Genomic DNA, 11,194 nt, shown 5'->3' with positions numbered 1-11,194 from the left:
CAACCAAATAACCTTTTCACCCAGCACCAAGTGATAATATTCACATCGAAGTGTAACTTCACAGGGCTGTGGCTGATATTTTATCTTCTGTAACTGCAGAAGGAGCACCAAAAAGAAGTGCTCCAACACCAAGCAGCTGTGTGCTCACCACTCTTGCAAGAAGTAAGAAGTTCAAGTCCCTGCCAGTTGGACCATCATGATTACGTGGGGACATCTCAGTTCCTGCAGCGTCCACCACAGTGATGCCTACTAAGAGGGTCCTCTTCCTTCCCTTTACAATTTATCTTTTTGTACTAATGTTTTTCCTGTAGGATTCTTGAGCTGCTCCTTAATATCAATAATCTCACTTCTGTCTGTAATTTTACATTTATTATTTTCCACAAGTACACTCTATGCACTTTCTGAGAGCTCTTACTGAAAATTTGGAAATTTCAACTTCAAAGCCAAATATATGAAGCTTGTCTGTCTCAAGACCAGCCCTGTGTTCCATGGGAGGAGAGTACCATGCGCTGAGTGAGAGCCCACTGCTGCCTTCCAGCAATTTCCAGACTTCGCTTGGCCTTTGTGCTTCCACAGAGCCCCATGCCACTGACTCCCTCGCTGAGCTTGAGCAAGTTCTGTTGTGCAGCTGCTGCTGAAAGGAAACACTACCTCAGCAGGTCTGTTTGCTTCCACAAATGCGTAACTGAGATGCTCTCCCTGATGCTGGTGGCAAAACATGCTAGGATTCGGCTGCAGCAAGGTTGTAATGAACAGCAATGCATCAATAACCCCTGTCAGGAAGCTAAGGATTACCTAAGTTGCTGTCTTCTCATTTTAAGATTTTAATTTTGGTTTCCAAACAGTGGTGTTAAACTGCAGAGGAAAGGACAAGCATTTCCATATCAGTTTACATTGGTAATTCATTATTCATGATGCAGAACTAGAGAGCTTAGCTGAAGGTCTTTGGGAGAGGTCTTCAGCAACACACCCAGAAGCTGGATAGTTAAGATGCTTTCAAGCCTTTCCAAGTAAAATATAACTTGCTTTTTTTTAAAAAGAAAAAAAGGGAAAAAAAGTGTTTTTTTTTTTTTTTTTTTTTTTAATATTAATTTGCTTCAAAGAACATTGTAAAGAGAAATTGAACATGGGTTTGAGGTCTGGAAGTTACACTTGATGCAGAGGGTTTTATTATTATCATCACTAATGTTGTAATATGTTTGCTGCTGCAACCAAAAACTTTGTTAAACAGGTTGGTGATGGAGGAAGACTAGTTCCAGTGCCCAGTCTCAGTGAGGCTGATAAATACCAGCCTCTGAGCCTTGTGATTAAGAAAAGAAAGTGTTTGCTTTCAAAAAAATCTAAATTTGCATCAACACCTTTCACATTAAAAGACATTCTTCAAGGGGAGAAAGAAATTTCTGCAGGTAAGTTTTTAATCTTTCTTGAAAGCAGAATAATGCATGCTTTCCCCTAAATACAGATCAGTAGTTATGGCTTAGTCTGTACTGGTAGTATGATGGTTTTTTAGTATATGTGTAATATAATGTATCTTGCTTCATCATATAATAAATATTTAGGAAAAAAGTATAAGTTAGATTGGTAAAACAAACAACAACAAAAAAACACAACTTCTTGAAGAAGTATAAAAAAGTCAGTTATATTTCAAAACCTTGATAGGAACTAATATACAACAGATTTAGTTAAGCTTTGTGTTTTTTTCCAAATCACAAGTTCCTGAAAGATGTACTAATGCATATTTACTTATGCATGTATGATTAATTGCTACTTAATATTTGGTTTTATTTTGCACCTTTCTTTACATTCTCACTTTTAAATATGTAACAATGAACTCAGTTTGGTATCTGTTTCATGCTTGTGATCTGATGTTTTGAACTACGCTCTGCATAGGCAGAAACATTTGACAGCAGATACCTGACTGAAGTAATAGGATTTCTGTAAATTTTTTCCATGTTTGTAATCTTTTTCACATACCTAAAGAGGCAGCACTATTTAAATTGCTTTTGCTATGCAATGTCAGAAAGCTTTGAGAAGATCCTATGAGAATTAAGAGGTGCAAAATTGAACTATATTTTCTTGTACCTTCCTTTGAAAAGTCTATACAATTTATAACAGCATATGTTTTCTCAAAACAGTTTCATCACTTTATTTTTTAAAATACATTTAAAAAAGGTATTAATTACAAAACAAATGCATTAACTAGAAACTCTAAGACAGCCAGTTTGTGCACAGGAAGACAGAAATGCCACCTGACTCCACAAAGAGGTGATTTCAGGATGAAAGCAATATGAAACAAAATTGGAATCCTGCCAATCCTACTAGTCTTGCATTCAGGACAAGCCAGCTGAAAAATTTGAAAAATCTCATTTAAGAAGTCAGAGGAAAAGTGTGAGTCAAAATCACATTAAAAATCTCACAAAGCCTTTAGTCTTTTCTGTAAAGGTTAGATGTCATGTGCAGAAGGTTTTGTCCTTTAGTGTAAGCAAAGACATTTCTAATTGAATTTCCTTTTTTTTTTTTTTTTAATGTGACAAATATAAACATTTGAAATCTTTTTAACGTTATGAAAAAATATGTGGTTTTTTTTTGTTGTTGTTGTTGTTAAAAGTAAAGACAAACAGGATTAACACTGGGTGACTTTCTAGTGTCACTTTATTCTAAACGCTTCAAAGAATAAGACAAAAATTAATAAAACCTGGATTCTTCAATGTAGTTGGATGCCTAATTCCCTTATCTACCTGCTCTGTTCATATTAATTTTTCAAGCAATGTGTTCTAATATTTTTTCTGGTAGTGTAATGGTATTTAAAGTTATGAAGAAAATGTTACATTATAGCATATATTATATATAATAAAATGTTATAGCATTAAAAAATGCTTTGGAGCCCACCCTTCTATTGTACAATAGAGCAATTTTTCTTTCTTTCTTTCTTTCTTTCTTTCTTTCTTTCTTTCTTTCTTTCTTTCTTTCTTTCTTTCTTTCTTTCTTTCTTTTTTGTAAGTCAGAATTAATCTGTTTTCCTTCAGATTAAATTGACACTCTTTAGAATGACTAGGGACACACTGAAAATGTGGCAAGACATTCTGATTGTGACCTATCAGGGAAAAAGGCAAAGGTAATGTTACTGGCAGATCTGCACTTTAAACATGTATTGCAAAAATGGAAAACAATGTAAGGTTCATTTGTACTACATCCAGAAATTTTTAGAATTTCCTAACATTATTTTACAAGGGAAATATGTAAATGCAACTTTAAAAAAACATTTAGTTCTTCAAAAAATTAGAAAAAAGGAAAAATTACCTGTGTATTCTATACACAGGTAATGTGTATATATATATATATATATATATATATATATTACTGTATAGTAAGTCTTCACAATGACTTGTTATGCACCAGAGCTGCGCTGAAGTTATTAGTAAATGGGCATGATGTGTATCCGCCATGTTGGCTTTCTCTTTATTCCTAGGGTTCATATTCCGTGCAGTCTTCATTAAATCATTTTGTTTGTGTTTCAGAGTAATGTGTTTCAAAAAACCTTTAAACACATTGCATATCTTTTTGTTCTATATCTCCTGATAAAGGAGAATAGTGCTAAGCACAGAAATGCAGAAATATTCCTAATCACCATTTCATTCTTAAGATATATTCCATGTGGGACTCTGAGCAAAACTCTGTCAGTGAGAGGTACAGAGATCCCTCAGACCCCACGCACTCTCTTTCCATTAATCATCAGTAGTAGCACTGATAAATAAGCACGTAATGGAGCTGTGAATTTTATATCAAAATTGTTAAGTATAGTAAGAACAGTGCACTTCATTATTTTCTTTACATTTATTCTATACAAATTTAAAATAATTAAAGTGTCCTGTTACAAGTATGTAACGTTATGTAAAAGTACTATGTTCAGATCTTCATCACACAATGGTTATCTTCTTTTACTCAGGTGTCTCATCTTACCAGTTGCTCAATTATGAAGACAAATCGGATGTTACGCTCAATGGTAGAAGAGGAAATCAGATAATGAATGATGTTGGTTTTGATGTTGCTGGATCAGATTCTGTTGCCTTTAAAGCTTCTTTTGGCATAGTGACCAAACATGAAGTTGAAGTACCGACATTACTTAAAGAACTCACTACAAGGTTATATTATAAATATATATATATATTTCTAGTTCCATAGTTATATTTCATACAGTTAGGTTGAATCTCTGAACAAAATCTATTAATACAAAAAAGAGTTAGGTTTTGGTTATTTTAGGCAATAAATACCACTCACCATCAGATATTTTCCAGGTTTCTTGTATGACTAACAAGTCTCAGATTAAATCACTGCACATGACCTCCAGTATAACAGGGGCTATAGAATTTATCGGAATTAATTCTTGTTTTAATTACAGTGCATCTTCCAAGAAAAAAAGAAAAAAATCTAGAGAGGACGAGTCCATCAAAGATCCTATGTATTAAATTTCCTACTACTGCAAATTTGAAATTTACTTCAAATAACATTAGGAAGAAGAAATCCTCATCTGCTGATAAAAACAAACAAACAAACAAACAAACAAACAAATCTGTGTTATATGACTAAGAGCCAGTGCCTGTAGAGATTCTCCTAGAAACACACTTGTTTGATGATCATTTCATGTTTGTACTTCATATAGTATATTGCAGTTATAGTTCATACACATCAGCTAGTTTTTAATCCATTCAGTGTATGCCAGCTTCTATAGTTATCATTTTAGATTTCTAACCAAAACTTTCCACAATTATAAGCTTTATGGAAGCCCAAAGGTAGAGCATTAAAGCTATTACTTATAAAATTCATAACTGTATTACTAATATACAAGATATATATAATATACAAGTTATTGATTATACAAGAAGCTTTGCAATTTGCTAATAATCTCTGAATGTCCTCCTTGTCTCCCTCTTGATTTTAGAAAAATAAACTTTGATCACTGTCTAGTACATCAATCAAGAAAAAGTAGGATGGAGATTTTGTGCGTGGTCATGGAAAGTATTAGGACCACAAGGCAGTGCTCATTGACTGTCCATACTGGAATGCGTGGAGAAACCATGAGGGTAAATATGTTTTAGGATAAATAAAGTTCTGTAACTCAAACAGGCAAACAATAAGCTCATTTTTATAGATTTTATGGCTGGATTTAATTGTATTTTTACAGAAGTAAACTTAGAAAAATTCTAAAGTGAGTTTATGTTATCACACTGATGTAAAACTGAATAACTTCTTTATTTGTATTGTTTATATGAGTGAGCTAAGGAAAATGCATAAAAGGATGGCTAGACAATGAGACATTGTTTTGGGTGAAGTCTCGGCAAAAATGTGGAAATTCCTTCTTTTCAGTTTGAAACTCTGATAATCATATATCTTTTATTACTATATACATCTTCTATAACTCATTACAACTTCAGGTTGTTATTATTTCAAGGATTGGCATCTCACTCCCTGTCCCATTTCTCCCCCCCCCCCCCCCCCCGTTGTCATCAATATGTTTGAATAATTGAAACTTCGAATCTTCTGAGGTTTGTCCATTGCTAGCATTTATAACATTCACATAATTTTTGGTGAATGATGCAAGTTAAATTACTGTCTCTGTATAAATGCAACACTGATAGTATGAAATTCTTTACTGATGAAATTTGATCTCCAGTTTCAGAGCTTCCTCCTGGTATAATAGTTCTCAATATATACAATTAAGATGTTGTTTTGTTTATTTTTTATTTCTTTTTTTTTTTTTCTTTTGATGATTTTCCAAATTATAGTTTCACATTATTGAAGACCAAAATTATAAAGGACGGGACAAAGCCATTGTTTTTCCTGCACATACAACAATTGCTTTTAGTGTGTTTGAGCTTTATATTCATTTGGATGGTAATTTTGGTAAGTTGTGCATTATTGTCATTACTGTCATTTTTTAAAGTGGTTTGAGGTTTTTCAACAGTTTTCTTGTTCTTCATTTACATAAGCCTCAATCCCATAAAATGGGCATGCCTTAATTTTATGAACATAAGTAGTCTGAATTTCTGGGGAAAATGGTTATTACTGAAAAGATTAACAAAGCAGGTAGTGGAAAATACTTCGCCATGGAAATATTTTTAAAACTTAAGTTTTACTGTTTTTTTTGTTGTTGTTGTTGTTGTTGTTGTTGTTTGTTTGTTTGTTTTGTTTTGTTTTGTTCTGTTTTGTTTTTTTTTTACATCCCACATGTTCCACTTGCAAGGAACAAAAAATCATTTATTTATATATCGAGACTTTTATGACCATCTGAACACTTGCATAAAATGGGAAAGTAAAAAGACCTAAGTAAAGAAGAAAGTGTGCAGAACTTTTAAGCAAAGCTAAGAATTTTAGTTGTTGTGGCTGTAATTTCAGTCTGATATATCATTACATGTATAGCTATCTGAAGATATTTACAAAGAAATAGAATTACTGAAAACAAATATGGAAAACATTATGGAGCTCCTGTAAGTTTGTCTCCTTTTGGAGAAAGGATAGAGTTTATGTCTTTACATTATTTACACTAATTAATGTGTAGCCTGTAATGTTATTGGTGTTGTTTGCAATAAAGCAGAAATTCAATTTTAGGATTTGATCTAGAACTTAGTAAAACCAAATAATGTTAGATTGTGTTTCAACCACCAAATTTACATGTACTTAAATACAGGGACTTCTGTGAGAGTTGCTAAATTGTTTCAGGAATTTCTTAACTCTGATTATCATTGTGGCCTTTTTAAAATAGCAAGACAAAAGATTAGGGAGGTGTTCTGTACCTCTGCAGGTACCTCTGCAGATCTCTACAGCAGTACCAGTTTTAGAAGTTGCAAATAGCTCTGTATTCTTTGGCACATGCAGTATTCAAATTCTATGACAGGAACTTTGTGTTTTAAAGCACCTTTTTACTGAGCAGTGAAAGAACTTTACTGTAAAAACTTTAAATACACTCCCAATCAGGCTTAATTACTGGATTAAAACTAGAAGAGAAAATACAGTACAGTAGTTCTTTATATTCAGTTCCATAGAGCTCAACATTAACTTCAAATTCTGAAGTGCTTTGATTTTATTTTACCTGTATGTAGTGGTAGGTACAAGCACAAGAATAACGTTTTAGCTAAATCATTGAAATCATCAGTGAAGCTGATATCTGTCTAACTCAATTAAAAATAATTATCAATTGAAGTCCTGCTTTTTCAGTTCCTTGTAATTGATTATCCATATATTTTGCTTTCAAGTTTTTCTTTCAAGTTATGGATAGAAACTAATGTGATATTTATTTTCATTTCAAAAAAAATAACTTTTGGCAGTTGAATCTCCATTGGAACAGAGGACTATAGATCTTGCACCCTTGCTTATAAGTTCTTATTTTTAGTTTCAAAGGAGTCTACAGAGATTATGGAGATACTTAGAAGTGGGAGCTCCATCAATATGATTTAAAGAATTAACCCTTAACGTGGGCAGGAATTGCATAAAAAAAAAAAACAACCTATAAACAAACTGATGATGTATGTTGGAAACCATGAATGTTTAAAAAATCCTATTGAACATTTCATTTGATTCTGTGTGTTATTGCTGCGTGCAGACTTGTATTAGACAGTGGTACTAGCCTTTACAATTTTTAGCAAAGCTGAATTTAATAACTGCTAGCTTCATCAACCTATTATAGGTTAGAAAAGCATATTAAATTGTGTTGAACAGCTATTGCTTTTATGTTGCATTCTTCTAATAGCTTATGTTTCATTTTTACAGAACTATGTGTGACTCCAATTTCAAAAGGAGGATTTGAAAAAGAGAAATCCACATCATCTTCAATGAACAAATTAAGGATGTTAAAGAGTAATCTATTTCATCGAAGTATGGTTTTTGATATTTATACACAAATGTCTTAGTTACTGCATGTAGAGTAGTTATTTGTTTCTTTAGTTTGTGTGCAAGATGAACATTAAAATGAGAAAACTTCAGTGTAAAATGTACTCCAATTTCTTATGTACTGATTGTCAAGTTATGACAGAATCTTTTTCACAATAACAAATTTATGGTGTTACTAAATATCTTAAAATATATAATAGTCCATGGCTGATGTGTGGTATTGAGTAATTATACAACTAATCAGTTAATATTAACCTTATTTCATATGTTTGCAATTTACATAGAACATTATGCAATACGTGTTATAAATAGTATTGCAGGGTATACTTTTTATGACTAATTTTAAGTATCCAACAATTTAAATATTAGAATGTACTCTTTAGGCTATATCTTCATGTAGCAGGGATATCGGCATGATAGCGTCATAGTTCTCTTTCTCACTCTGATACGAACACAACAGCCAACAACGCTAAGTGTCACTTTATGTAGGTAGCTACTATGTCTTCTTTGGGATATCTCTGACTATAGTACTCAAATCTGGGGATTTGTTCTAGTGAATGTAGCCTATTTATTTATTTATTTATTTTAAGATTTCTTAGTCTAATTGTTGTGGAAAGCTGCAAATCTGAAAGTGAAGATAAATAAGAATCAAAGACATCCTTCTAAAGGCTGTTCTGTCCATGTATCCTTGCTCCACCGTATCCCATTATTGATCAAAGGACATTTATGGACCAAGCCTTCAGTTCTGCTCCAGTATTATGCTAAGAGAGCAAATCTGTGGGTATGCTATGTATTGCTAGTTTTGGCTGTTTAAAAGTTGGTCATCTTATCTAAACTAAGAAGAAATGAAGAAAGAGGAGACAAGCAGGTCAGTCTGAGAGTGACTTCTCCCTGGGGTGTTTGGATGCTCAGAAGTCTTCTAAGAGGGCAGCATAGAGTCCTCCAAATTTTCTAAATCCTTTAAGCGATGTTTTTTTGTTTTTTTTTGTTTTTTGTTTTTTTTTTCTTTTTCATTAAATAAACAGAATTAACAATTTTTAGAAAACAAAATTTGAAAAACTAAAATGAAAACGTTTAAACAGGAAAGTACACAGCTGTGATTTGGCGATTTGTGATTTGTGATTGATTAGGTGTATTTCTAAAAAAAATAAATTACAATTATACTATACAGGTCATTTATAAAAATAATTCCAGCTTCTGCCAATGCCTTTTGTGAAAATAAAGGAAAACTTTCATCATGCAGGGCTTTTGATAAGAAGTCATCTATGGTGACATGTTTAGAATGGTTTCATGAATCAGTTGTCATTTCCATCAGTAGATTTACAGATTGTTTTGTGAACAGTTCATAATGTAATGACAAACCACTGCTCTTTTTTTGTGTGCCTTCTTTTTCAGATAAAAGAGTAGTAGATACCATCGCTAACTCTGATGTTTACTTGGAGGACCTTTTTACAGACTACTATGAAAAAGCTGCAAGCCTGACCAATCTCTCTACAAGCTACCTCAGAGAAGGGGCTCATATCCGGATTAATTTACTTCATAATAACATCACGAAAGGTCCCTGCGTCCTTTGTGGAATGGGAAGTTCTAAAAGGGAGACAGTCTATGGATGCCTAGAGTGTTCTTTTAATGGACAAAAGTTTGTACGACTGCATGCTGTGCCCTGTTTTGACCTCTGGCATAAGAGAGTGAAGTAACTGATGTAGGTAAGTGCCTATTGCAGACATGGGCATAAATAACTGTGCCACAAACTTTTCAGAATTAGTAAATGTGACTCATTTTGTTTAAATGCAAAATAGTGAAAGTGCAAAACTTTTTATAACACTATTATTTTCAAATCATTTGCTTCACAATGACCTTAATTACTTGAAAATGTATGCATTCCCTGACATTTTGCTTTTCTTTTTTCTAGTACCTTCTCATTGTATTATCATAATTAAAAATGTGCTTTCAAACTGTATTTTCATAATGTCAAAATATATGCTAGAACCTACCTATAAATAAATTGTTTACATAAATTTGTTGTTAAACCCCCAAATGTTGCCTTTATCTACACTGGAATAGAATGGTAAAATGAGAATATTTGTTAATAATTTAGTGTTCTCATGAATCTTTCACTGAAGTATCAGATTAAAAAACATGCTAAAGCTTAGCTCTGTCTAATGTTTCATTCACAAAAGGGAACTAAAACTGGTGATGGGAATTTCATAGTTGAGTGTCTTTACGTACGAGGTACGATCCAGTCTACCTTTTTTGAGTTTGTTTTTTAGGTCATAGCTGCTCATGACTTTCATACCATTTATGTGTTCAGAAAAAAAGTGTTTAGCAGGAAACATTTATGAAAGTTACAAAGATAACAGAACTAAATCCTTCCAACTAGACTTCTGCCTGAAGGTCTTCAATCTATAGACCTCAACTATGAGAAATTAAGTTTGTGATGTTAAGAATATATACTCTAGGGGGCACTAGAGACTAGCACCCAATACAGAGATTGGGAGTGCTGTTCAGTGTACTGTTCAAACCTTCCCCATGCTACGTTAAAAGACAATTAAATTTTATATGTATGTTTTATCATGGTTTTAAGATAAGTCAGTCATATATAGAAATCTTTTTACCTAGGCTGCCATTTTCACTGTGTACATCTCCTTATTCCATGTTGAAATAAATGACCATTTTTCTCAATAGAAAGGTACATTATGCAAGTGCTGTGATGGCATCTACATACGCAGAACAGCTCATTAAGCACAAGTACTGTGTATTAACTATCAGTGTTACTTTGCATTTTTCCAAAGTGAGGGAAAACAGATTCATGCCCAGATAATTACCTTATATAGAATATCTCCTATCATCTTACACCTCATTCAAATAAAATATGATATTGTAGATTTTCAACATTGTGCTGCTGAACAATCTGGCTAACTGCATTAGTAATTTTATTACAAAGTTTAATTTCCTTGAAATTAATTTCCTTGAAAATACTGTATTTTCATAAACACCAAACTTCAACTTAATATTACAAAGAGGGTATTTTAAGTTGATTTAAAAACATTTGTGTTTTTATGTTGAAATTCCACAGACAAGATTCATTTAAGGTTTTTTATAGATAAATTTGCTGCAATGGCCAATGGCCTATGCAGCATTCTAATGGATTACCTTCCTGGAATTGTTTTCTCCTTTTATTTTACAGGGAACTTAGAAGTATTCATCCAGTTATTTTCTCATTTTGTCAACAACTACTAGAATTTTTTTTTTTGACTGACAGAACAGAAACAATTATTTTGATCAGTAATTTACACATTAAGGAAGACAA

At 32.6% G+C, this 11,194-nt stretch overlaps 1 protein-coding gene across 1 annotated transcript; it reads left to right on the top strand.

Annotated features, from left to right (window-relative positions):
- The first annotated feature begins 1,120 nt into the window (after positions 1 to 1,120).
- PJVK (pejvakin) lies at positions 1,121 to 10,588 on the top strand. The gene is made up of 6 exons (XM_084524587.1): positions 1,121 to 1,406; positions 3,947 to 4,142; positions 4,940 to 5,081; positions 5,784 to 5,901; positions 7,765 to 7,869; positions 9,280 to 10,588. The coding sequence occupies exons 1-6, from the start codon at positions 1,196 to 1,198 to the stop codon at positions 9,579 to 9,581; spliced, it is 1,074 nt and encodes a 357-aa protein (XP_084380713.1). The 5' UTR covers positions 1,121 to 1,195; the 3' UTR covers positions 9,582 to 10,588.
- The last annotated feature ends 606 nt before the right edge of the window (positions 10,589 to 11,194 follow it).

The sequence above is a fragment of the Aythya ferina genome (genome assembly GCF_964211825.1).
Source record: "Aythya ferina genome assembly, chromosome: 6".
NCBI classification, from domain to species: domain Eukaryota; kingdom Metazoa; phylum Chordata; class Aves; order Anseriformes; family Anatidae; genus Aythya; species Aythya ferina.
Note: the sequence above shows the minus strand (reverse complement) of the source record. Positions and strands in the feature narration are given on the sequence as shown.

What these genes read in the sequence shown, in the direction of transcription:
- PJVK (XM_084524587.1), top strand. Translation starts at nt 1,196, where the DNA reads ATGTTTGCTGCTGCAACCAAAAACTTTGTTAAACAGGTTGGTGATGGA. An exon ending in GGAGAAAGAAATTTCTGCAG is followed by an intron (nt 1,407 to 3,946) that starts GTAAGTTTTTAA and finishes TCTTTTACTCAG; the next exon opens with GTGTCTCATCTTACCAGTTG. An exon ending in TCATTTGGATGGTAATTTTG is followed by an intron (nt 5,902 to 7,764) that starts GTAAGTTGTGCA and finishes TCATTTTTACAG; the next exon opens with AACTATGTGTGACTCCAATT.